The sequence below is a fragment of the Desmodus rotundus genome, chromosome 7 (assembly GCF_022682495.2).
Source record: "Desmodus rotundus isolate HL8 chromosome 7, HLdesRot8A.1, whole genome shotgun sequence".
Classification (NCBI taxonomy): Eukaryota; Metazoa; Chordata; class Mammalia; order Chiroptera; family Phyllostomidae; genus Desmodus; species Desmodus rotundus.
Window position 1 is genome coordinate 2,257,673 of NC_071393.1, and position 26,303 is coordinate 2,283,975.

The window sequence follows — 26,303 nt, forward strand, 5'->3', positions numbered from 1 at the left end:
GGGGAGTGACTTGTGGCAGTCCTCAGTGGCTTCCCCCACAGACACTGACAAGGCCTGGGTGTCAGGACAGTCCCCATGCACGGCGGGGACCGACCCTGCCCGGTGGACAAGCGAGTGAGGTTGCATGAAAGGCCCCGAAGGCTTCTGCTTGCTCACTGGAAGTGTTCTGAAGGGATCAGGGCCGACAGGCGCGGGGGCCTCTCCGAGAGGGGCCGTTTGAGCCGAGGGACAGTCAGGCTTGGGAACAGCCTGCCAGGCACCGGCCCGGAGACGGGGGCTGCTGGTGCGCTGGGAGGAGAGGAGACGGACCGGCAGGGCTGGGGCGAAGAGACGGGGATGGTGGAGCTGTTTCCTTAGACGGAAAAAGCTGGGGGTAGGGGCGGGGGCCGTGAAAGCAGGAGAGTGGGGGCCTTAAACCTGGTTTTAAATTCTTGGTAGGACAAGTCTATGTCAAAAAAAAAAAAAAAAGATTAAAAAATAGGCCAGGGACTTATTGGAGATTGCTCCCAGGAAGACAGACATGAAAAGGTGCTCAGTGTCACTGGTCATCAGGGAAATGCCTGTCGAAACCACGATGAGATGCCACCTCACACCCACCAGGACGGTCGCTGTCAAAACCAAAGAAGTAACAGGGGTTGGTGAGGAGGGGGAGAACTGGACCCTGGGCCCGGCGCTGTGGGAGGGGGAGCGAAGGGGGCGGCTGCCATGGGAGGCTGTGCAGGAGTTCCTCAAATAACCGAACACAGAGTCACCGTTGGCCCAGCCGCCCCGGGCCTAGGCCCACACCCAAGGGAACTGAGAGCAGGGTCTCAGAGGGAGATCCGCACCCCGTAGTCACAGCAGCCGAGGGGAGGGAGCCGCCCAAGTGTCTGTTGACGGATGAACAGATAAACCAAATGTGGCCCGCCCAGAAAATGCAGTGTGATTCAGCCTTAGAAAGGAAGGAGCTTCTGAAACAGGCTGCCCTGTGAACGAACCTGGAGGCCACTCTGCCGAGGGAGAGAGGCCAGCCATGGAGGGACAGACACTGCCGTGACCCCTCTACCGTGAGGTACCGAGAGGGGTCAGGCTCATGACAGAAAGCCGATGGTGGCTTCCGAGAGCTGGAGGAGGGGGTGACGAGCCAGTGTTTAATGAGGGCCGCATTGGATCTGCAGGTGGGAGACCGGGGCGGCCAGACCCACGGGCCCAGGGCAATTACAACACGCCAAGCCTCTTGCAAAAGCTCGAGCTGGCGATTTTCACCGGTGTGCTGCAGGAATTTTGAAAACATATGTACCTGACTGCCGAGTCCAGGACACTGACCTCTTTTCCCTTAGAGTGTCCACTAAGAAAATGACAACAGCCAGCACAACCAGAGTTGTCTGCTGGGCAGGAACCAAATTAGAACTATTTTATGCCAGATCGGCCAGAAAAATATATTAGTTGGTGTGCTGCAGAATGGTAGGCACTCGCTGCCGTGCGCCGGGAGAGGGAGAAGGTCGCAATGGCTGGATGAAGCCGCTGGGGAGGCGGCCCAGGGCTCCTGACGCCCTCGGGCTTGAGCCACGGCCGCCCCATTTACACGACCTTGGGGTGCTTCACCGGGTGTCCGTCCTCGGACCAGGGCCGAGGAGAGCCGAGGGCAGCGCATTGAGCAACTGTCCTCGTGGCCATGGACACCCGGCGGCCCCCTCAGCGTGGGCCAGGCTGGGTGTCTTCCTTCTCTCTGCACTGCCTCCATGGAATGGGGGGGGCTGTGTCTCTGTGTGGCCGATCCGGGGGTGAGGTGGAGGCACAGGGCTCAGCGCCCTTGCCCGCAAAGGGCCGGTTGATGTTGTGGGCTTTGTGGGCCAGACTGTTCTGTGGCAGGTGCTCGGCTGCGCCGCTGGGGCGAGAAGCTGCCCCCGGCCGTTGGTCCCCGACTGGGCGTGGCTGTGTCCACTGCCGCTCTTTGAGGGACACTGGCGTGTGAATTTTGCATGACTTTCACCTGTCGTGAATGGTTTTCTTGTGTTTATTTTTCAAATGTCCAAATGCTTCTGAGGCGAGTAGGAGTGGGCACCAGGCTAGACCCGGCCCCCAGGATGTAGGTCCCTGAACGTTTTAGTGCCTGAAAACCACCGGTTTGTGCCACCGGAGTGAGTGAGCGTGTCTGCAGGAAGGGCTCTCTGCTGAGCTTTTCGTGCATCCTCCTTGCTTGTCCACGGCCATCCCTCCTGCCAGGGGTCCTCACTGAGAGAGGGACCCAGGCCACTGGGCCCATGACGGCAGCCCCCACGCCCGGCCCAAGGCCCGGAGCACGGTCCATGCTCGGTAAACCTGTGCTGGAGGAATGAGCCACCTCCCGACCACAGAGGGGCCTGAGGGCCCTGCCTTCTCACGGCACCACTCACTGGTGCCCCACCGGGCAGGGTCGGTCCCCGCCGTGCATGGGGACTGTCCTGACACTCAGGCCTTGGCAGTGTCTGTGGGGGAAGCCACTGAGGACTGCCATGAGTCATTCCCCGCCGGGGGCGAGGGGCCCTCTGCAGCTGCCCCTGTCCACGGGGCGCAGACACTTGGACCCTGCCGGCCTCCCCTGCTGCAGCTCGGCCAGACCATAGGCTGTGGGAGCCCAGAGGTGCTGGGAGACACTGCGGAGTGGAGTCCAAGGCCAGCAAGAAGGTTCGAAGGAGGCCCCTCCCCTGCAGCTAAAGGACACCTCAGATCTCAGCGTGACTCCGCCCCAGCCTCGTCCTTTCTCCCTCCCCCACCAGGGACACATGGCTGTGAGTGTGGACAGCTCGGCCGGCCACACATTACAGCTGTTATGAAGAATTTCAAACGTGCTCGAAAGGCGAGAGAACAGTGTAACAAGTGCCCCTCACCTGCTGTCACCGACATGGGGTCATGTGCCTTCCGGTTTCATCTGGACCAACGCCCATCCGCCCCGGGTCCCAAGTGACAGGGGCCCATCTGTGTCAGTAATGCAGTGGGTCTCTAACTTGACTGAGCGCAGGCTCCCCAGGGGGCTTGTTCCAACCCAGAGGGCACGGCCCAATCCCCCGAGTTTCCAAGTCAGCGGGTCTGAAGCAGTGCCTGAGAACCTGCATTATATCCAGTTCCCAGGCGCCACTGAGGCTGCTGGTCCTGGGGCCACGTTTTGAAGAGCACTGGGCCCCTGCCCCTGGTTTTGGCCCCATCCAGGGGCTGAGGGAGTGTGCCTAAATGCCCAGCCGGAGAGCTTCCTGGGACCCCTAGGACTCCCGAAGCCCTGCGACCTCTGGCCTTGGCGAGCCCTCCCCGGTGTCGGGGGGCAGGGGTGGGGGGGGGAGGCCGGCCTGCCAGGGCCCCTCTGCCTCCCTGGCGGGCTGGCTGCGCTCCTTTCCGGGTGTGCCTCAGCCTGTGTCCCACGCCCCCCGAGAGGCCGGGCCAGGCTCTCCTTTGGTCTCAGAAGTCGGTAGGAGGCCTCGGAGGGGCTGGCTGTGCAGGGGTCCCAGCATGAGAACAAAGGCCCCGCCGTGCAGCTTGATGGAAGCCACCCAGAGTGTTACCTGCCCTGTGTCTCTTTTGAGGGCTGCAAACGTGAGAGGGTCACCAATAAGGTGTGGGGTGGCCCCAGCATCCTGGCCGTAGGCCGGGCCCCCTTGCCGGCAGGGAGGGGCCCCAGGCCTCTCCTCTCTCTCCTGGGTCCCCCGGGAGTCTGCTGGCTGGTGTCCGGGGGGCAGGCGAGAGCTTCAGAAGTCGGATTGATGGGGCGCCCCGTGGGGCCTTTATGGGCCGAGGCTCCCCTTGGGGGTGTGCTAAGCATTTTAAGAGCACCAAGACATTTTGCTTAAATTTTTTTCTTTTTTAAAAATTGAAATTGAGCCCCCACGCAGGCAGGTGCCCAGTCTTAGGTGTGAGACGTCACAGGCCGTTGTTCCAGATTTGAATTTTATCCCAAGACACAGAGGGAGCGATGGGAGGCGTCGGAGCAGGGGAATGACCCGATCCCTGGGGAGGGAACCGGCCCGGGGCAGGAGCAGAAGCGGGAAACCAGGGAGGAGGCGGCTGCGCTGGTCCAAGGGAGCGACGCGGGACCGGGGCTGCTGGAGAGCAGTGGACGTTTCAGGGGCCCAGCGGTCAGCGCGGCGGGGGTGGGGGTGGGGAGGGAAATGGAGGAGGCGAGGATGGCTCAGCTCCATAGCTTAAGCAGCCCACCCTGCTGTCTTAGCAAGGTGCTCGGATTCCTACAAAAAACTTTTTTCTTATTTTCGGCACCTTTAAATCTAAAGGAGTTGGCACATTAGCCAAGGGTGTGGCCCTAGGCCCAGGCTGAATCCACCCAGGCCGCACCCTCCCAGGGTTCCTGGGCCCCAAGGGGATGCGGATGCCTCTGGAACCCTCGGGTTTGGGGCGGGCGGTGAGTGCTTGCTGTCCAGTCTGGGGCCAGCAAGGCCTGATCCAGTCCCAGAACTGGGCCTCGGAGGGGCGAGCCACCTCTCGGTCCCTCTGGTCAGAGATGCGTCCCCCCACCCCCAGCCTGTTTTCTGTTATCACTGGAGGATGAATCAGGTTTGCAGTTCAACACCCAGGTCAGGTTAATGATTGATGGGCGCCCTGCGCTGGGGGCCTGGTGGGAAGGCCTGGCAGAGAAGCGTGAGGTCGCAGGCCTGCGCGTGGCCACAGAGCCCACGGCTGCGTCCTTCCCTACGCTTGTGACCTCGGGGAGACCTTTGAACTTGAAGCCTCAGGGGCCATGTCTGTGAATTGAGCCTTTGAGAATTTACTGAGGTGAAGTGGGAAGAAGTGATTCCTCAGCTATCCCATCGGTGAATATGCATCCCGTCCTTGCAGCGTTATGATCTAGCAAGAAAGACAGATGAAGGACAACAGACATAATTAATTACAACACATGTTGGAAGGTGATAAGGACCATGGAACGAACAGTTGGCTGCAGGAGTCCAGGAATTTGTGGGTGGACAGGGTCGGCCTTCCCAAGCAGGGGGCACGTAAGCAAAGATTGGAAGGGGTGAGGGATTTGACCACGTGGCTACCTCAGGAAGAGCAACGGCCCGCGCAAAGGCCCTGGGGCATGTGTGCGCCCGCACCTGCATCAGCCAAGTGACAGGGACAGTGACAGGGTGTGGCGCCTGCAGAGGCCAGACGGGGAGCTTGCAGGCTGGTGTTGAGACGGCAGCTTTTATGTTCGCTTTCACGAGATAAAAAGTGGCCTGTTACTGTGTGTGTTTGAAAAATTCAGGCCCAGCGGCCGGCGCCGGCGGCGACTTTCTGAGCCTGCCTCTGTCCCTGCCGATTCTGCCTTTGAGACTCACTCGGGCAGGCCCGGCCCGGCCACCTTCCCGCCGCCGCGGCGTGTGCGGGAGCCCTGCTTTCTTTGCTCAGGACCTGCATGTTTCTCTTGCACTTGGAGATTTCTCCAGGCGGTGCTCTCGGGCTGTGGGGTGCCATCCCACAGTGGGCTGTGAATGACGGGGGTGAGTGGGCGCCCACGCCTGAGAACCAGGATGGGACAGGATAGGACGTCAGGGGAGTAACTGGTGTCATCGGAGTGTAAGTGACGTCATGCTGGAAAGGCGAACCATCTTCTGTGAAGCTCCTGTGTCAGTCACCCCAGGTGTGCAGATGGTGGTTCTCGGGGTGGCGGGCAGCGTCTGTGCCCTGTGCAGAGAGCGGGGACCTCGGCGTTACCTCCGCCCGGACCCTGTCGGCCGCGCCCACTGCTCTCCAGGGAGCTGACTGCAGCCGCCAATGGAGTGTCCAGTCCCCACGACTCTGCCCGCCTGTGGTTTTCCCGGGTGACTTAGTTTGTGTCCATCTCTTGGGAAATATCTCACTTTAATTTGCAGTTAATCTTCTTTTTAAACTTGTGGCTGATTTACTTGCCATAAAACCATCCATTTAAACCATTTACAAGAGTACAGTTCAGTGGCATTTAGCACCGTGACGAGGCTGGGTGACCGTCATCCCCACCTGGTGACCGAGTGTCTCCGTCACCCCAGGAGGAAGCCTGGGGCCCGCTCACCAGCGGCTCCTACCCTCCCCTGGCAACCACCTGTCCGCTTGCCTTCTCTGGACCTGCCCGCTCGGGCCCTTCACCCAGGTGGCGCCACACAGCCTTTGTCCTCTGGTGTCTGGCTCCTGCGGCCACATGGTTTCAGGGCCGGTCCACATCGCAGCCTGTGCCAGGGTCTGCTCCGGTCCAGACCTGCCTCCAACGGCATTGAATGCACGTGCCGGAGTGAGATCACTCACCTGCTGACGGACATGTGGGCCGCCTCCCCGCTGGGCTGCTGTGGACAGAGCTGCGGTAAATACGGGTGGGCTCATGCATGTCCCTTTTGACGGGTGTGAGGACAACGCTGTATCCGTTGACTTGGGTTCTCAGGCTCATATACTGCGCCCTGCAGGTAGCATGGAGGAATGGCATTGACCTTGAGAGCCTTACGCTCAGTGAAAGAAGCCACGTGTGGCCCTTTGGTATCCCAGCTTGTTTTCGAGAAGGACGGTGTTGCAGACCCATCTGAAGAGTTGTGTGATTCGGTGTATCTGACAAAACGCAAATCCGGAGGGAGGGAAAGTAGACCCTCGGCGGCCAGGCGCGGCGGGCAGGGCAGTGCCTGCTAACGGGGACGGGCTTTTGTTTTGGGCGATGACCTTGTTCTGGAACTCGACGGTGGCGGCGGCCGCACAACGCTGTGTGTGCGAGGACCGTGGAACAGTGCACTTTAAATGGGCGGACGGCGTGGTATTTGTTTGAATCATCTCGGGGACACTGTCAAAAAATGTTACCGTAGTATTTTCCAAATACACCCCTAACATTCATCCTTATTAAACGTACAGTTAGGTACGTTTTATCGGATGTGTACGGCTCCCCTGTGTGGCCGCCAAAATCAACGTATGGGGGGCATCGTAATCATCCCAAATGGCTTTCTGACGCCCTTTGGCGTTCGGTCCCCTCCGTCTGCCCGCAGCCCCTGCCACCCACGGGCCTGGTGTCTGTTCCCGTGGTTTTCCCCTTTCCGGAAGGTCACATAAGCGAAATCACGGAGCGCACAGTTTTGCTCTCTGGCTTTGCGAACGCCTCTACCGCATGCTTTCGAGGTGCGGTGTGCCGTGGCATCTGTCAGCACTCAGCGCCTTTCTCCTCGCGCGTCAGGTTCAATTGTTGGGGGGTGTGGCCGTTTGCCTCTTGACGGATGTTCAGGTTATTTTAAGGTATGTTTTTTAAACATATTTGTCGTTGGCAGACATCTAGTCGTGCTCCTGCCAGCTTCCTTCCTAGCCTTTGCACAGCCTGTGTCCCCGGCCAAGAACGCCCTTCCTGCCGTCTCTTCCTGGCAAAGCACAGCTCCTTTGTTCCGTGCCCAGCTCCCAGGGCCCCTCTTCCAGGAAGCCCTCCTGACTCTCTAGGAATGGGTTGGATAAGAGGCAGGGGCACCCAACAAGGGATCACTTTGTCTCTCTCCCCCAGGCTTTGTGTTCGGGGTTGTAATCTCAAACTTTGTGGGAGTGGGTGGGGAGAGAATCTTTGACCTTGGGGGAGGGGGTGGGGACAGAATCAGATACTTTGGCCAAAGGCTATGATCCCGGCCAGCAGGTGATCATATTTCTAATCACCGTGATCTGATCAGCTGCCCGGTCCAGGCACCTCCGCTCTCATGCGGCCGAAAGAAAGCCAGCCTGCAAATCAAAAGCATTGCTGAGTCCAGTCCCCGTGTGAGGTGGGGTGGGGCAGCAGCAGGGGAGGAGGAGGAGGGGTCGGTCACTTGGTGCATGGGGATGGCACGGCTGACCTTATGTACCAAGTCCTGCCAGGCCCTGCTCTCAGCACCTGACCTTTGTGAAGGCATTTAAACCTCGGCTCGGCCCTAGGAGGCGGACGCTGCTGCCGCGCCCACTTCGTGGATGAGAAAACTGAGGTGCACAGAAGATCAGCGAGCTGTTCGCCGTCGCGCAGCTTGAAGGTCGCCCACCATTCCCCGTGGGCGAGAGCCACGGGGGGCGGGGCCCCAGAGCCCCGAATTCCCTTCTGTTGGAGAGAGAGAGAGAGACCTGGGGCTTTATCTGGCGATTTACTGGTTTGACCAGTTTATCCGCTAAGTCCCAGTGGGCGAGGAAAGCAACAGGATTCTGGGATTCCAGAGGCTTCTCCGGGCCCAACTCCCTTTGCCAAGAAATGTGTCCAGGAGAGGGAGCTATGTTTTTAAAACCATTTCATTGTGACATCTTGACCTGAAGAGAAGCTGTAGATGTTTATTTACTGTATTAACTTGATGCGTTTGAAGGCAAGCGTACAGCCGTGAAACCATCGCCAGGGGCTACGAGGAACCTACCCGCCAGCACCACAAATGTTCCCTCACAGTCCTTATTTTCTAATTAAGTCTCATTAAAAACACCCATTGTATTTTATTCATTTACTTATTAAGATTTTACCTATTTATTTTTAGAGAGAGGGGAGGGGTGGGAGAAAGAGAGGGAGAGAAACCATCCATGTGTAGTTGCCTCTCAAGCGCCCCCTACTGGGGACCTGGCCAGCAACCCAGGCATGTGTCCTGACTGGGAATTGAACCAGCGACCCTTTGATTCGCAGGCCGGCACTCACTCCACTGAGCTACACCAGCCAAGCTGTATTTTTATTTATTTTTAATCCTCACCCGAGGACATGCTTAGAGGGGAAGGGAGGAAGAGGGAGAGAAACACTGATCAATTGCCTCTTATATGGACCAAACCTGCAGCCCAGGCACGTGCCCTGAGCAGGAACCGAACCCACGACCTTGGGGTTTACAGGACGACACTCCAGCCAGCTGAGCCACGCCGGCCACGGCTCACACTCTCTGCTTGTGATCGTCACTGTTGCTGTTTTGGCCACGCACAGCGAGTAGGTCCTGCAGACTCACAGGGCAGCAGAGCGCCCGTAGTTAACGGCCCCGGGTGTGCTTGCAGGTACTGCCTAAGAGAGTAGATCTGACACGTGTGTTCTTACCCGCCCCCCCCCACGCACGCACACACATGCACACAGGAGGAAGGAGCCTGGGCTTGCTCCCTTCCTTTCTCCCTCCCCGCAGAGAGGGCCCAGGGAGGCCAGGACAGGCGGGGCCCCTGGTCACCAGCCTTGCGCAGGTCTTTTCTGAGGGCAAGGGGACGGTGCCGAGGGCAGGAGGCGTCCCCAGTGTGTGCCCGAATTGTCCTCTCAGCCCCAGATACTGCCTCGTTTACTCAGAACAGAGCTGGGGACAGGCCCTCTGCTCCCCACAGCGGCACACAGAGGCCACCCCCCCCCTCTGTCTCCACACCCTGTGGCCTTGGCCTCACACTGAAGGGGTCAGCGGTAGCTGGCACCGAGACCCAGGCGCCCACCTCCTCCACCGAGCAGGACCTTCCTGGGGGCGGGGCCACTCACTCGCGTCTCCGTTAAAAGTGACAAGGGAGCAAACACAATAACTGGTAGTGGCCCCTCACGGGGTCAGGGTAGTGGCGCTGGCAGGGAGGGGACGTGTGGTGAAGAGCTGGCACGCAGGTGCCCCGGGCCTGGCTCGATCCGAGGCTTTGTGGCATCACGTTTATTAGTCACTGTCTTTGTCCCTCCCGGATGCCGAGGTGTCAGAACGCCCCTCCCCGCCCCCACGGTGGGTCAGAACTTGTGTTTGTCGATCAACAGTTATCACACCTGAAGGCGAGCCTGACATTTTCAAGACGACTCTGAAAGCTCTATTTTATATTAACCCCCCCAGTTTTTTATTCTTGGCCATGCCCTCAACTTCTCTCCATTTAAACGCCGTGTAGGCCAGACGAGTCACAGCTGAGATTGCAGAGTCACCAGCCCGCGGTACAGAGGGGGAAACTGAGGCTCAGAGGTGACCTTCCTGCCCGAAGGGCCCTGGGCTCTGGCTTCTTCCCAGAGTTTGCCGGTTGGGGACAGGGGGCCGGGCCTGCTTGGCCAGCTTCAGCCGTCTGCTTCCTCCAGAGCCTCTGCCTGTTGGAAATGGTTGTGTGGGCGCAGTGGGGGCGGCCGTCCTCATCCTGGAAGGCCACATTCAGAAGAAGCTGGAAGGTGCTACACTGGCCTCCCCGGATGCCTGGCTTTGCCGTGTACCTGATGGGCTGGTCACTCCCCTTGGCTCTGGCTCTGAGGGGACGTGAGCCTGCGGGGTGGCACTTGCGGGGGGCGGGGGTGGACCTTCCTGGGACACTGGGATGGGGGACCGCAGAGCTGAGGGGCGAAGCAGAGACTAGAGGCTGGTGAATCTGACCGTCGGACTCACTGGGTGGGTTTCAGGCCTGTTTCCTTTGGCCTTTTAAGAAAAATCAAGTTTTTGCCAAGCTCCATCTGTCAGTCAATTTCATACAGATTTCTGTATTTCTGGCTTTTCAAGGAACCCAGCCTCGCTGTCCCCTTCTGGGCTGTGCTGCAGCCACACAGGCGTCCTCGCTGTCCCCAGACGCTCTGGCTCAGCGCCTCCCCGCCTCGGGGCCTTTGCGCACACGGGGGGCCCCTCCCTGCCTCTGGCTCTCAGCCCAGTGTGCTGTTCTGTTGGTGTGTGCCCCTCACCCACAGCTCTGTTCACACCTGCAGGCTTGCCGCTTTCGTTCAGCCCCGCTTTCCCCACCCCGGGGAGTAAAGGCCCCACAGCGCTGGGGCTCGGGGCCTGTCTGGCTCACTCCCCTACCCCCCAGCTCTCAGACGAGTGCCTGGCAGGTGGCTGGCGCTCAGTACGTGTTTGTTGAGTGAAGGAATGAATGAATGATACATTTGGCTGCAGGTTTTGTAGAGCGGCAGCCACCGCCTTTCAATGGGGCACAGGGCCCCTGTTTGCCAGGGTCCCCTGCTCAGGCTGTGGTTGTTAAAACACACGAGAAACCAGCGTGACTAGATTACCTACTAACTTTAATGGTGTAAACCTGCCTTCATGACGTGCAGTGGGATGTGGGTGCCAGGGATGAGGGCCGGCTCTGGGCAGCTGTTCTGGAGCTGAGTGGTGGGCAGGCGGGCGTGGGGTCCCTGGTTGCCTTCCTCACGGGCGTGTCTGTTTCACCCCCCCAGAATGTGCGCATCGACCCCAGTAGCCTGTCCTTCAACATGTGGAAGGACATCCCTGTCCCCTTCTACCTCTCCGTCTACTTCTTCGACATCGTCAACCCCAGCGCGATCCTCCAGGGCCAGAAGCCGCAGGTGCGGGAGCGTGGGCCCTACGTGTACAGGTAAGGACGGAGGTGGCCCTGGCAGGGAGGGCGTCTCAGAGCAGGCGGGGTGTGGGTGCTGCAGTACCGAGACCCAGAGATGGTTTCAGAAGCAGGCCGGGCTCGGAGGGGGAAGAAAGAGGGCGAGTATACGGAGCAGTGAGGCAGCGGTGCTGGGGGAAGGGGGCGGGGGAGGGGCGTACACTCAGCTGGTCTCCAAGCAAGCAGGGACTACTCCCCAAACCTGTGCTCTTGCGGCGGGGTGGGGGGGTCCCCCAGCTCTTCCCTAGTCTCTCAGTCACTCAGCACATTTATTGAACACCTACTATAAGCCAACCAATCAGGGAAACAGCAGGGACTCACACAAAGGCCCCTGCCCCTCAGAGCTGCCATCCTGGGGTGGAAGGGCGGAAGTGTGTCACACGATGGCAGGCAGTGAGTGTGAAGTGCTGTGAGAGTCCAGCAGGGTGAGGGGGTGCTCTGCGTGTGTCCACACGCATGCGCCTCTTTGGTGGGGCCTGGCGAGGCCTCTGGCCTTCTCTGCAAGGGCGGGAGTGACCCATGGAGACAGATGCTGCTGGCTGCAGGGACAGCAGGTGCAGAGGCCCTGGGGCCAGGCAGTGGGGCGGGGGGGGGGGGGGGGAGGGGGGCGTGTGTGAGGGGCAGTGGGAAGGCGTGGTCGGCTGGGATGCACTGGGGGAGAGGGTAGGGGTGAGATTGGAGCAGCGGCCTCATTGTGCGGGGCTGGGGTCGAGGGCAGGGCTCAGAGGGCAGAGAGCAGGCGAGGGGCTCAGTGGAGGCAGTGGCGGCCGTGAAAGCCGCAGGACCATTTTTCTGTAGAGCTGGTGTTTTCAGAGCTCAGTGTGGAGGCACGGTGGCAGAAAGACAAAAGTTGAGCGTCTTCTGAGAACGGAGGGTCAGGCCACACACACATGTCTGTGTTCACGGGAGGTGGGGTTGGGATTGGGAGCCAGGGCCGGGTGGGAGGAGGGCACCATTTTGGGGTGGGGGGATGGAGTCAGAGCCTGTGCCAGAGGGGCCTGGCAGGCCTTGCTGGGGGCTCAGTCTTTGTCCCCAGAGCACTGGAAAGAAGGAACTGGAATGGAGGACAGGGAGGGAGGGCCGCTTGTGGAACTTGCTGACCGGGGGCTCAGCCTCGGGCTGTAGCCTGAGGGCCTCGCCTTGTGCCTGGCCGTGGCTCTCCCTGCACCCGCAGCCCCGACTTGCCCTCCTGCAGACTGGGGACAAGGACAACAGAACAGTGACTCGATCAGGCTATCAGAACACAGGCACACGATGAGGGCACGTTCCAGGTAGTTCGGAGGGTGCCCCTGGGACACGGAGATCGCGTGCTCCAGGTGGGCTGTTAGTCCGCTCTGGCCCGTGGGCTCCGCGTGACGGCTCCCTGCCCCCCACACTATCACTCCCGGGGGCGAACTGGCTCGACCCTGTCACACCAGGGGGGCGGTAGAGGTGTGACGGGACCCGGGGCCTGGCTGCCTGCCGGGCCTGTGCCTTGGACCTTTCACTGTGGCTGGTGGAGCGGGGGGGATCCCTCTGAGGGGTGGCCACCCGCCCTGGCTTTTCCGGGGACGGCGTGGGCAGAGTGTGCAGGCTGTGCAAGGTGCGCAGTCAGGTTCTGGGCAACCAGGGACGAAAACTCCGCCACTTGCATGAGGTTTGGGGCTCAGAAAGTCTGGTCAGTCAGCTGAGTGCATTTACTCATTCATTCATTCATCCACTCACCCATTCACCACTCATTCATGAACTCATCCATTCATTCACTCACTCATTTGCTCACTCATTCGCTCACTCATTCACTCACTCACCCATTCGTTCAATCACCCATTCATTTACTCATTCCCTCACTCACTCATTCCTTCACTCATTCATTCACTCACCCATTCATTCATTCACTCACCCATTCATCATTCATTCACTCACCCACTCATTCATCTACTCACCCATTTATTTACTCATTCCCTCCTTCATTCACTCACTCACATACCCATTCATTCATTCAGTCATTCATTGGACAAATGTCTATTGAGCACCTATGGATGTAGGTGACTGTTCTCAGCACAGGGGACCCAGAAAGGACAAAAAGCACTGGGGTGCCTGCAGTCGACTTGGGGGCACCATCAAGGAGGGATACCTAGGGGTGTGGAGGGGTGTGCATTTTAGGTCTGGAGATGACCAGGGTGGGCTCTCTGAGAAGGTGCCGCGTGAGCACAGGTCTGATGGAGGCAGCCTGGCCAGGCGGGGGGGAACGTGTCGGGCTCTGGGGTGCTCCCTGGGGTGGCTGGTGAGCCTTTCAGAGGCTTTGGCATCGTGTCCTGCAGTGGGCAGCCCGCAGTAGGACAGACGTGGGGGGTGGCTGGGCTTAGCTGTGGCGCTGGCAGGTTGGAGAGGCACACAGACACCTGAGGGCCTCAGGGAAGCCTGGGGTCACCCCACCTGCCAGCAGGGCCGCTGACCGCAGGCCTCCTCTCTGCAGGGAGTACCGGCACAAGACCAACATCACCTTCAATGACAACGACACGGTGTCCTTCCTCGAGTTCCGCAACTTCAAGTTCCAGCCCGACAGGTCCAGCGGCCTGGAGAGCGACTACATCGTCATGCCCAACATCCTGGTCCTGGTGAGGCCGCCCGTCCTCGTCCCTGTCCCCCCGCCCCCGCAGCCCCTTGGCACGGCAGCCGGCAGCTCACGGGCCACACTCTTAACCCCATGAGCATCCCCTGGGCGTGTCTGCCGGTCCTGGTTTGAGGGTGCTGGCCAGAGTCACTGTCCTTCCCTTTTCAACCTGCAAATGCGAAACCTCCAAAAGCAGGTCCTGGCAGGGGCTGAATAGGGCACCCCCAGGCCATGCCACTGTCAGTGGCATTTGGAGGGAGGGTGTGGGCAGGGCCTTTTGCTCACTTTTCTACAGGGAGATTGGCTTTGGGATAGGGTCCCCCATAAGAAAATAAACCAAGTGCCAAGATGGCATCTTCAGAGGAAAACAAAAATTAGAAAATCACCTGTATTTTAAGCACCTAGATACTAGGTAGAGCAGACGTTTGGGACTCTCATTGCTTGGGAGAGACATGACAAGGGAGCGAAGTAGAGTCTTCATTAAGAATTTTTTTTACAAGGTGACAGTAAAAGGTGCTTCAAACTTACATAAGCAGAAAGGGAATTTCTGGGCTCCTGTTACTGGGCAAAAACGACAGGGGGTTCAGGTATGGCTTGATCCAGGGTGCAGCAGTGTTGCCCAGAAGTGTTGGTTTTATGCTCTGGAAGATTGGCTCATCTGGGTGTCTACAGCCTTGCACATCCCAGGTTCAAAGCCAGTAGGGCGACCTTCCTTCTCTACCCCACAGCCCGAGCAGATTGTTTCCTTGTGGCTCATTGGCTCTGATTGGGCCATATACACATTTCTGAACCAATCACTGCGGGAAGGAGGGAGGCTTCTCATTGGCTAGGCCTGTGCCGTGTGTCTGCCTCTGGGGCTGTGCACGAATCCAAGAGCACAGGCGGTCCTGCTGCCAGAGGATCAGGGAATGGCGCTGGGTGCCCCAGACACCCACCTGTCCCCTGCAGGGGCCCTTCCCTGGCCCAGCTGAGTCCCTGGATGGGCTGTTTGCCTCGAGGCCTGGCTTCAGGTCCAGGGGGGCGGACTAGCTATGTCCAGCCTGTGACCTATGCTGTCCCCTTGCTCTGCAGAGTGCAGCAATGATGTTGGAACATAAGCCTATAAGCCTGAAGCTGCTCATGACCTTGGCCTTCTCGACCCTTGGCCAGCGTGCCTTCATGAACCGCACAGTGGGCGAGATCATGTGGGGCTATGACGACCCCCTTGTGAACTTCATCAATAAGTACTTACCAGACACGTTCCCTGTGAAGGGCAAGTTTGGGCTGTTTGCTGAGGTGAGTACGGCCCAGGGAGAAGTCCAGGGCCTATGTCTTGTCCTCCATCAGCACATCCTGGACACCAGCTACCAGCTGGCTTTTGGAGCTGGCTGGGGAGCCCTGGGGGGTGTGGGTGTGAATGGCAGAAAACCTAGCTCATACTGGCTTAAGTATTGGCTCCTATAACAGAAAACTCTAAGGATGAATTCAGGTGCAGTTTGATCCAGGCTCATATGATGTGATTGGGCTGAATTTAGACAATTGGCGTCTTTGCTGGAAGAAGGGGGAGTGGGTACTGAGGAGGCAGGTCATAAATGTCGACTACAGCATTTCTCCTGATTGTTTCCTAATCTTGACTGCTGGTAACCCGGAAGGGTCAGTGATTGATTTCCTGGGCCATGACTCTGATTCCTGACCTCTGACCCTGACCTTGGCTCCCTCAGCAACAGGATTTAATGAGCCCCTGGGGTTGCTCCAGCTTCGACCTCCTCTTCGCTCTCTACTGCTATATTGTTGGGGAGAGAGGGAGGGAGAAATCGTGACTCTGTCCCTGGCACATGATAGGTGCTCCCCACGGGTTTGACTGGTTCTGGGTGTGTGGGTGCGTTGGCAGGTTTGGGGTGACATGACTCCAGGAAAGCACCTTGTAAACTTGTAAACAAGTAAAAGTCGTTACGAAGTCACTAGCATACCTTAATCTATATTTGACCGTATATAGTGGAAACCCCCAAATAACAGCCAGTTCAGTGTTGGTGTGGTGGCTTTGGACTCTTCAATGATCCAGGATCCTACTACTGTGCTCTGCCATTCTCAGGCGTGGTTTCCATACGAAAGGTTATGACATGGTCCAATGAGGCTGCTAGATCACCAGCCATCACATCCACATCCCAGGCAGCATGGGCAGTGGAGGCCGGTAGGGAAGTTGAGGACAGAACAGCATGTCCCAGCTGTCTCCCTCTTTGGGAGGGAGAAAATCAATTTCCACTTACTTTTCTATGGCCAGAACTTAGTCACAGGGCCAACCTAGCTGCAAGGGAAGCTAGGAAATGTAGCCTTTTAGCTGGTGAGGTGATGCTAAGTAAGGGTTGGGTTTTGTTATGAAGGAGAAAGAGGAGAGTGGACGTTGGGCAGTAGATAGCAGTCTCTGATACACTTTGTCTGTTATAGTTACTGGTTAACCGTCTTTTTGCACGAGCATTTATTAATGTAATAACAATAGTAATGAAGGAAGGGCTGGCATTTTGAGTTCTTACTACGTCCCAGGACTGTGCTCAGCAGTTTTTATACATTAAAACTGTATTTTTAAAAAAGATTTTTTTATTTTTAGAGAGAGGGAGAGAAATATATGTGTGGTTGCCTCTCGCGTGGCCCCCACTAGGGACCTGGCCCGCAACCTGGGTACATGCCCTGACTGGGAATCAAACCGGCGACTCTGGTTCACAGCCCAAGCTCAGTCCACCGAGCCACACCAGCCAAGGCTTAAAACTGTATGTTTTTAGTCCCAATGCCTCTTTGTAGAGTCTCCTTCAGCCTCCTCTCATAATGGCTGAAGTATGAGCTCCGGAAGCTCTGAATGGTCAGCCGACGTGACGTGCAGAGCAGGGCTTGGAGCAGAGCCTGCTCCGGGTGGAGCCTGTTTGCCGAGCCAGGCGGCGATCGCTGTAGCCCCTTTGGCCAGCAAACAACCGTTGCTGAGTTCCTGGCACGTGCTACACCTCCCACTCTGTGGCCTCCTCAGGGGTGAAGCGGTGCTTCGAGGTTTCACCCAGCCGCCACTCCTTTCTTTGCACCCTGCATGTCTTCGCTCTGAGGTAGAAGGTCTGACTCTAGAAAATACCCTCGGAGTTCCAAAGCCTGGGGCTCGCCGTCTAGAAAGTGCCTGACAAACCTGGGGTCCTGTATCAGTCATCCAGTTGTGCTGCGTAACAAGCAGCCCTAGAATCTCAGGCTTCACACCATGAAGATTCACTTCTTGTTTGTGTCCAGTGTGGGTGGCCAGGGGTCTCTGCAGTCACTCGGGACCCGGGGTGGCGGGGAGGTTGCAGCTTGATACTTCCACGGTGAAATGCAGGTAAAATGCGCACGCACTGGCCCACGAAGCTGCCCCCTGGAAGTGACATGCCACTTCTGGTTCTCCTTTATTGATGACAGAGGTGACATGACGGCTTTATTTTAAGGGCGTGTTGGGAGGGGTGACCCTACCACTCACCTCGCGGGAGAACCAGACTCTCCTCGAGTTGGGAAGGGAAGGAAGGCAGACACTTTCTAGGAGGGACGCTGTCATCAGGACTGTCCCTTCTAAAACGTCCCCAAGTCCCCCTCCTCTTCACCCCCAGGCGCTGGGGGTGCAAGAACAGCCTGCAACTAAACAGGCGGGCCTGAGGGTCCCTTTGCCCCCATCCTGAGGCTTAAAGACGCTGTTCTCTGCCGCGCCCACAGCTCAACAACTCCAATTCCGGGCTCTTCACCGTGTTCACGGGGATCAAAAACTTCAGCCGGATCCACCTCGTGGATAAGTGGAACGGGCTCAGCAAGGTGAGGCCGGAGGGAGCAGTGGGGGACGCCTGGACCGCCGCTGACCACCTTCCTCCTAACCCCGGGAGGGCGATCGCATCCACGAGGGAGAACACACCTGGGCTTAAGGCTCCGAGCTCTGGGTTCTGGTGGGCGGGTGGGTGCCGCAGAGCAACTGTACACATTTAGCACCAAGTGTATACTCGGGATCAAGGTCCTTTCTTGTGGGTTTTTTTTTCAACCACAGTTGCCACTCGATATTATTTTGTATTAGTTTCAAAATGCTTAGCCACTCACATAGTTTATACAGCGTCTCCCCGTGACGTTTCTAGTACCCGCCTGGCACCACACGTAGTTGTGACAATGTGACTACTGTTCCCTGTGCCAGACTTTGCGTCCCCGAGACTGTTTTGTGACTGTCAGTTTGAAGCTCGTTCCTTTCACCTGTCTCTCCCAGCCCCCAGCCCCGCCCCTCTGGCTGCCCCCCGTCTGTTCTCTGTGTCGACGAGTCTGGTTCGTTCGCTCGTCTTGTTCTTCAGATTGCACCTAAAAGTGACATCATAGGGTATTTGTCCTTCCGTCTGCCTTACTTCACTCAGCACAAGACCCTCTAGGTCCACCCCTGTTGTTGCAAATGGTTAAGATTTCATTCTGTTCCCTGTGGTTCTTAATTCACAAAAACATTTTGAAAATACTACACTGATGCTATAACTGTCCTTTGCATCGGAAGAGGTTTTGAGTAGAAAAATAAGTACCATTACATTGGAAACACAAGAAGACATTAAAAATGGAATAATGGAGGCAGATAGAAAGCCCACGTTCTATCGCACGCCCAGCTTCGCCTCACCCCGACCCACAGAGGAAGCCCACAGTTACTGGCCGGAGGATGCTCTTCCTGCCTCTTTGTATCCGTTCGCGTGGAACTTTGGCGAGCTGTGAACATGGCGAAATCATACTACATACACAGTGAAATCACACTACATACATAGTGTATGTAGTGTGCGGTGAACATGGTGAAATCATACTACACACACGGTGTATGTAGTATGGTGTGAACATGGTAAGATCATACTACATACACGGTGTGTACAGTAGGCTGTGAACATGGCGAAATCATACTACATACACGGTGAGATCATACTACATCCACGGTGTGGCCTTGTACCCCTTGGTGGCCTTTCCTCATTATGCACAAATGTGATTGTCACTCACACCTGCCAAATGCTCACCTGGTCGTAGGGGCCAAGACCTGTGGGCGGGGGTGGGGGGGTTGGGGGGTACAAACTCCGCCCCTGCCTGAGCCCCAGCAGCCAGAGGACCCCTCCTAGCTGGTGGCTGTTAGTGAAGTGTTGAAGTTCCCTCTGGCCTGTTTTCCCAACATAGAAACGCACACACACACGGCATCACACACACGTTCTGCCCGCACAGACGGGCAGGAAGGGAGACGCCTGGTTTCTCCCGTGCAGGCCACCCTGCTGGGGGCCGCCACTGTTTGTGGCTCTCTCCGGGGGGCCGCCACGATGAGTTTAAACACATCCCCTTAGTGTGCCACCTGCTTACTTCCTCTGGTTTCAGGGAGTGTCTGGTGGCTTCCTCTCTGAGACGGGCGTGTGGATGTCCCACGTGCCACCTCACCCCCTTGCTGCATCCTTGGGTGTGTAGGTGATAGGCCCATTTTACAGACGAGGTGACTGAGGCCCCAGCCAAGTCGAACCTTCCAGCATCTCTCCTGCCGCTGTGCCAGGCCATCTCTCCAAGGGGCCTGGCTTCTGTCCAGGGATGGTACTGGGAACTGAGGGGTGCCGCGTACCCCAGGGCGCACGGCTCTGGACGTCGCCGCTCCTGCGGCGGGGCTGCCCTCAGCTCGGTGTCTACCCGCCTCCCGCAGATTGACTTCTGGCACTCGGACCAGTGCAACATGATCAACGGGACTTCTGGGCAGATGTGGGCACCCTTCATGACCCCCGAGTATTCGCTGGAGTTCTACAGCCCGGAGGCCTGCCGGTAAGTGGCGTCCAGGGCGTCCAGGGCGCGGAGGTCCGCTTCCAGGCCTAACTTGCCTTCCTTGGAAGGAGTTTCGGCTTCCCGTGTCCTCCCCAGCCCTCGCGCCCCACTGAATGCTCTCTGGTCGCACCTCCAAGAGCTAGACTCCCGCCATTGCCACTTTTGCAGGGCTCAGAGAGGGGCTGCTGGTGTTGTCGCCATTGGTGGTGGGCGGGAAACCGTCTAGGTCACAGGGGGCTGTGAAATAAGGGCGTGATCGCTCCCTGGGGTGCTGGCTAGCCACCCTAATTCCGTCAGGGTGCCAAGACACCTGGACGCTTCCATGGCGGCCCCTCGGTCTTTGGCGTGGCAGCCCCGGAGGTCAGTTTGGGCTGAACAGTCCCAGCAGGTCCGGGGTTTGGGTTCTTCCACAAGGGAGTTCTCCATGTGAACTTGGACTCCTCTGCCTTCCCAGCGAACCTTTCTGGAGCCTATCTGGGCGAGGTGCTGGGGACACGGCAGTGACGAGATGGGCCAGGTCCCTCACCCTCAGTAACTGTGCCCTGGTGGGGGTGGGGAGGGCGAGGGGGGGGGGGACTCCGCAGACATGCCCTGGGGGCTGGTCTGTGTGTGCTCAAAAGCAGGGATTGGGACTTAGAGAAAGACGGCAAGGAAGTGTAGTTAGCCCCCATGCCCCTCCTCCCCCAGCTTCGCGGCTGAGTCTCTCCTGCCCTGTCTCCCTCTCGGGGTGGACTGTTCCTGGGCCGTTTGAGGGTAAGTGGGTGCCAACATCCATCACTGGGTGTTTTCTAAAAACGAGGAATTTTGTTGTAACCACATCGCCATCAAAATGAGGCCACTGAGCATCGGTGTAAGGCCCCCGGCAGCTAGGCCCACGCTACCCAGTAAAACTGTCACCCGAAGTCCTGTGCTCGATTTCCAGTTCACTGCTGGCTGCATTAAAACAGGTGACGCAAAATAAGGGAAGTTAATTTAATGATACGTTTTGCTTGTCCCTGGTATGTGCGAGATACCGTCATCTCGATGTGTAAACCATGTACAATGCTATTGAAGAGACATTTTACATTTCTCTCGGTACCCAGCCCCAGAACCCTGGAATGTGTTTTGCCCCTAATGGGGTGTTCCCGTGGGGACTCCCTGGTTTCAGGGGCTCTAGAGCCACGTGTGGTGAGTGGCCACCTGGACACACAGTGTGAGCAGCACAGTTCTAGTCCAAGTTCATGTGTGGGTGTGCGTTTGAGAGCCGCAGCAGGTGAACAGGTGGGTGGTGACGGGGCATGGGGCACGTTGCTGCCACCTGACGGGGTGGCGGCTGAACCCAGGGAACTGGCGTCCGGTGTGTGAGAGTTCGAGGGAAGGAGTTCCAGGAGCAGCAGGTACAAAGGCCCAGGGGCAGGAGTGAGCATGTTGGAGGAAGCTCTAGGAGGCCGAGGGCGCAGAAGTGGACAGGCGGGGGCTGGGCCCCGTAGGGGGTTGTGGGCCACAGTGAGGACACTGGATCTTCTGTTGATTGGACGCAAGCGACTGCCGAGTTAAACAGGAGCATGACGGCCGCTGGGACCCCAGGGGTGGCGGTGCAGGTGGCCCTCAGCGGGACCTGGTGGCAGCCACTGTGTCCTGGGTGTCACCCTGCCCCTCGTCTGCCCCCTGCAGGTCCATGAAGCTCATCTACCAGGAGGCGGGCGTGTTCGAAGGCATCCCCATCTTTCGGTTCAAGGCCCCCGACACCTTATTTGCCAACGGGTCTGTCTACCCGCCCAACGAGGGCTTCTGCCCGTGCCTGCAGTCCGGGATCCAAAACGTCAGCACCTGCAGGTTCAGTACGTGTCATCCGGCCCCGGTGATGGGAGGGCAGGAGGGGGGATGCGGGGACCCCGTGTCTGCTGCGACCTTCATCCTGGGCAGCCCCACCGGGCCTCCGACAATGAGGGCAGCAGAAAGATAATTTGCGAAAAAAATAAGCGGCACGTGTCAGTGATAAATTCCCCCAAACTTAGGGGACCAGAATCAGCGCCACGACCGCAGACCTCTGTCCCCGGAGCCCTCGGTGCTTTCCAGTGCCAGTCCCCAAGGCACCCGACCTGTCACTCGATTTGACACTTGGCTGTCAGCTCCATTCTCCTCTCCTCATCCTCAGGCAGTCCCAGCAAGCCCCGACAGCCCTGCCTCCTCTCCCATCCCCCGCCCCCTCGTGGGGGGGTCACCGTGGTCTCTGAGCCCTGGTCCGGGCCTCTCCAGTTGGCCGCCCTGTTCTACTGTGGCTTCCCTCGTACGACCCTCTGTCCAGACTGCCCATTGCGGTCCCCACTGGCCTCGTGTGGCTGCGTACACGGGAATGGGCTTGGATGACATAAAATCGCAAAGGCCGTAGTTCCTGGGCCACACTGGCCGAACTAGGCGGCTCCGAAAGCTAGCGTTTCACCGTCGTGGGAAGCTCTGCCAGAGGCTGTTCCCGGGAGCAGCCCAAGGGACCTTCCAGACTCAAGGTCGCCATGCAGGCCCCTGCTCCAGAGGCCTCCCTGCCCTGTGCACGGGTAGGAGACCTAGGCGCCCAGCCTCCCTCCGGTGCAGGCCCTCCCTTCCCGTACCCTGCCACGGGCCGTCCTTCCGGCCGGCACCACCCCACCCGAGCCTGTCTACCAGAAGGACTTGGAAAGCATGAGGGAATCTAAAGCCCTTCATGGGAAGTTTTTCCTGTCGCGTTGAAATAAACACCTGTACAGACAGGTGCCCAAACAGCACGTGCAGTCTGGAGTTCCAAGCAGCGGCCGGCGTCTTGACCCACCCACAGAACAGGAGCAGCCCCAGCCGCCCCGGGCCCCTCCCAGTCGCGGGCCTGACTTGGTCTTTGTGTGAAAGGAACCAGACAGTACACCCTCCATTTCTCGGGTGTCCCGGCCCCTTTGCCCATGGTCGCGTGGGTGCGGTCCGCCCTCACTGTTGGGGGTGCTGTGGGCGGCCTCCTCGGTGCCGTGTAGTGTCCCCCCCTGGAGACACACCTCCGTTTCCTTACGCCCTTCGCTGTTCCCTGGCGTCTGCGTTTCCAGTTATTTGAACGTGATCATAGTGCCACCAGAATGCTCTTGTGTGTGTGTGTCTCCTGGCGCTCCTGGCTCCGTTTGTCTGTGGCAGCTTATCTGAAGGAATGACCACAGATTTCCCTCTCTGGGTCTTGAAAATGTCTTGGACACAGAGAACTCCCTGTCCTCAAAGCTCCCTGCTGTGTAAGGGCCTGAGACTTTCACAACACAGCCTCTTAATCATGATCGATACGGAGCTGGTTAATTGTGCCATAAAGCAGTAAATTAATTAGCACTTTTAACCCGGGCAGGTTTCCCTCGTTCTGTTTGGAAATCAGATAAAAAGAAATGCATGCATGGCCCTAAAAAGCCAAGTGGACGTGATGTCTGGAGGCAGGACAGGTGACGGCAGATGGGTCCAGCCCCTCCTGTCTCCCCAACCCTGGCCTTGGAGGCATGGCCGAGAGCCCTGGTTGAGATTCGGCACCTGCAAGGGCCTGGCTGGGTGACCCCCTCCGGAACCGCGGGCCCCAGAGTTTCGCCACCTGGGGCGATGGGGTTCTCGTGTTTGCTCTGATGGCCTCCTTTCACCGTGGAGATGGGGGGATGGGAAATGGGGCTTTCCAAGTGTGGGACATCGTCCCTCGGGGTGCTGGAGATGACGTCAAAGGTGCAAGGAGCTGGCTTTAAATGACAGTGACCTCCATGGCGAAAAAGGACTTCCGTCTTCCGTTCCCTTTCTGCCTTTCTGACAACCTCCCGGAGGGAGCCTCTGTTGGGGCTGGGGGGGCTCGGACGCTTCTCCGACCCTCATCTGTCTCTTTAACAGAGAGACAGCAGGTCCGAGGTCAAAGCCTTGTGCGGGTCACAGTGTCTGGTTAGCACGTCCGACGTCTACAGGCTTCCGTTGTCCTTATTCCTGTTTTCTTTCTGATTGTGGCAGGTGTGTGTTGGCCAGTTTCGGCTCATGTATGAAGCCCCCCCCCTAAAATACAGCTGTTTAAGTCAAGCACTGGCTGTTGGTTCAAAGAAGCCAATTATATAAGTGTGTGTGTGTGGGGGGGTATCTGGAGTTGATGGCCAAGTGGAAGGGGTGCTGGAATGAAGGCATTACCGTTGAGAAATGTTAAGGTGACGGATGCAGAAGGGCCTGGGAACAGTGAAGTCAGACGTTGATACAGTCCCAGCTTTCATTTCCCGCCGGCGCTCGGCTCTGCCAAGAAAAGCAGAAGGGAGTCCAGACCTGTGAGGCCACCAAACACGGGTGTCGGTCTGGCAGCTGACCAGCTGGGTGTTCGGGAGTGAGACCTCGGGAGGGTTTGTTTTTTTCATTCTTTTTTCTTATCGAGGTGAAGTTCACGTAACCTCCAACTAACCATGTTGAAGTGCACAGTTCACTGGCATTTAGTACAGCCACCACCTCTGTCTAGTTCCAGAACATTCTCAACACCCCAAACTGAGAACCCACCCTCGGGAGCCGTCACCGCCCTCTCCCGGCCCGGCCCCTGGCCACCCCCGTCTGTGCGCTGTCTGCGATGTGCCGGCTCCGGGCCCTGGGGAGTCTGAGAGGCTCCTTCCTTCCCGCGTCAGCTCGCTGTCCCTCGGCCCGTCGTCTGTGTCCTGAGCTCACGATGACACGCCAGTGTTGGCCCCTCAGTGGGTTGGTGGAGAGGCTTGACCTCACGTGTCTGGGTGTGAACTTCTCACTCAGGGGTCCGAGTCCGTCCCTGTTCACCCATGCTGGTGTCCATCCCGCAGACCGGCTGCTAGGTGAGAGCAAAGCAGGTGTGTCTTCTCCCCTCCCGTGCACGTCGGGGAGACCTGGCCGCAGGTGTGCACACCTGGGCCTGTCGGACTGCTGCTGCGTTGCCTGCGGAAGACAGCCTGGGCTGCTTGGCTTGATGATCAAGTTCTCCTTCTCCCACCCGAGTTCCAACCTGGCCTTGACTCGCCTTTGTGTCCTCAACTCCTGCGACTGCTCTCCCCACACCGTCCGCTCCACAGGCTCTTCCCACCCCCCGCATTTGCTTCTGCCACCCCTTCCTCCTGGAATGCTGCGCCCCGACCTTGGCCTGGCACCCTGCAGCCGTCTCCTCTCCCTTCCTCCATCCTTCCTGCACCAGAGTCAGCAGCTCCTGCCTTGCCGTCCCTGTGGCACCGAGCTTATCCCCCGCTGGGTTCCAGTGCCCAGGGCCTCTTGGGTGCTTTTCAGACGGAATGAAGGGACTCTCCATGTCTAGCCATTGTTGCTTGCATCTTGTCATCATCGTCCGGGGGTGCTCTGCAGGCGGTGGCTGTTTCATCGTCCGTCCATCCCTACATCTGGCTCCGGGCCTGGCGTGAAGCCTCTGGACGTGCCAAGGCGCCCTGCTTGCCTGACATGCCGACTCCGCCCTCTGCCTTCCAGATGCACCCTTGTTCCTCTCCCATCCTCACTTCTACAACGCCGACCCGGTCCTGGCAGACGCGGTGCTCGGCCTGCACCCTGACGAGAAGGAACATTCCCTGTTCCTGGACATCCACCCGGTGAGCCTCTGCCTGTCAGCCCGGGGGGTGGCGTTCTGGCTGGTGCACAGTTGCCCCTGCTTCTCCCCCAGGCACCAAGCTGTGGGGGCAGGGTGGTGGGAAGCCTGGCTGGCTCTCCTTGGCTTTGAGAGCTTCTAGAATATCAAACCATCAAAGGTCCATACTTTGCTCTGATTCCATAGTTCAAGAACTTTATTGTCTCCTTACTGGGGACTTACGTCTATAAGGGCCCGTAAGACAGTAAATTAATTAGTCATTATCAGCTTGCAAATTATCTAGAGCAGCCCTCTGGTTATGCCAACATACCATAAAGATCTTGAAGTACCAAGAAGATTCTGGAATGTCTTGCAGATAAATGAGGGGACAGGAGGGTGTCAGACCTGCGCAGTGTGGCCCTCCCATGGCTGTGTCCTTAGCTATTGCCTCTTCTCTCAGCATCTGTTCCCTATAGAATGTGCCCATTTGGACTTGGTGGCATCTACCATGGGCTTAAAAATTCGGGGTTTTTCTGCCTCCTGAGTGGACTTGCAGTCACCCCCACAGGCCTTTTCTGAAGCTCTTCTGCCCGATGCTGCTTCCCACCACTTTTCCTGTGCTTTGCAGCCGCTGCCTGGTCCAGCTGGCCCCTGGCGTTCCCTCTCTCTCTCTGTCTCTCTCTGTCTCTCGATTCTCTCTCTCCAAAAGCCCAGGCCCGTGAAGTTGGCTGTGGCGCAGACACTTCTCATTGGGCACATATGTGTTGCGGGCCTGCGGTGACCCAGGCACTAGCTGGATCCTCCCACGTGCATCGGCTCGTTGAGCTTGCTAGCGATGTGGGAGGCAGGCACAGCCGCTCCCCTGTCCCGGGGGACGGGTGGGGGGAGCTGCCGTCCAGGTAGGCTGAGTGGCACAACCAGCAGACGGGGTCGTGGGCTCCAGAGGGGATTCCTGTGCATGGAGAGAGCCTTCTCTTGCAGTCATCACAGAGGAGGCCCTGGGACCTCAGCGAGTGTGGCTTTGGTATTGATGGGGAAGAGTGAGGGACAGAGCTGATTCGAACGCGGCTCTCCCAACACCCCATCACGAGGTCCTGCGCTCTTCTGCAGCTCCTGTGGACTCGGTCGCTGTTAGTTAGTTGAGTTGACATGGTTGGTTAGCACAACAGCACCGACTATGTTGCCTGGGCCGGACTCTACGTCCCGGGGACTGTTCTGTAGCTGCCA

General features: G+C 58.2%; 1 protein-coding gene across 2 annotated transcripts in view; it reads left to right on the top strand.

The window, feature by feature from the left end:
• SCARB1 (scavenger receptor class B member 1) overlaps nt 1-26,303 on the top strand; it is a 54,128-nt gene that overhangs the window by 14,743 nt on the left and 13,082 nt on the right. For both annotated transcript variants that reach the window (XM_053928247.1, XM_053928246.1), the window contains exons 2-8: nt 11,009-11,166; nt 13,643-13,784; nt 14,852-15,055; nt 17,477-17,572; nt 19,440-19,555; nt 21,209-21,375; nt 24,983-25,101. In XM_053928247.1, coding sequence (XP_053784222.1) covers nt 11,009-11,166; nt 13,643-13,784; nt 14,852-15,055; nt 17,477-17,572; nt 19,440-19,555; nt 21,209-21,375; nt 24,983-25,101 — 1,002 coding nt within the window. The remainder of the gene's footprint in view (nt 1-11,008; nt 11,167-13,642; nt 13,785-14,851; nt 15,056-17,476; nt 17,573-19,439; nt 19,556-21,208; nt 21,376-24,982; nt 25,102-26,303) is intronic.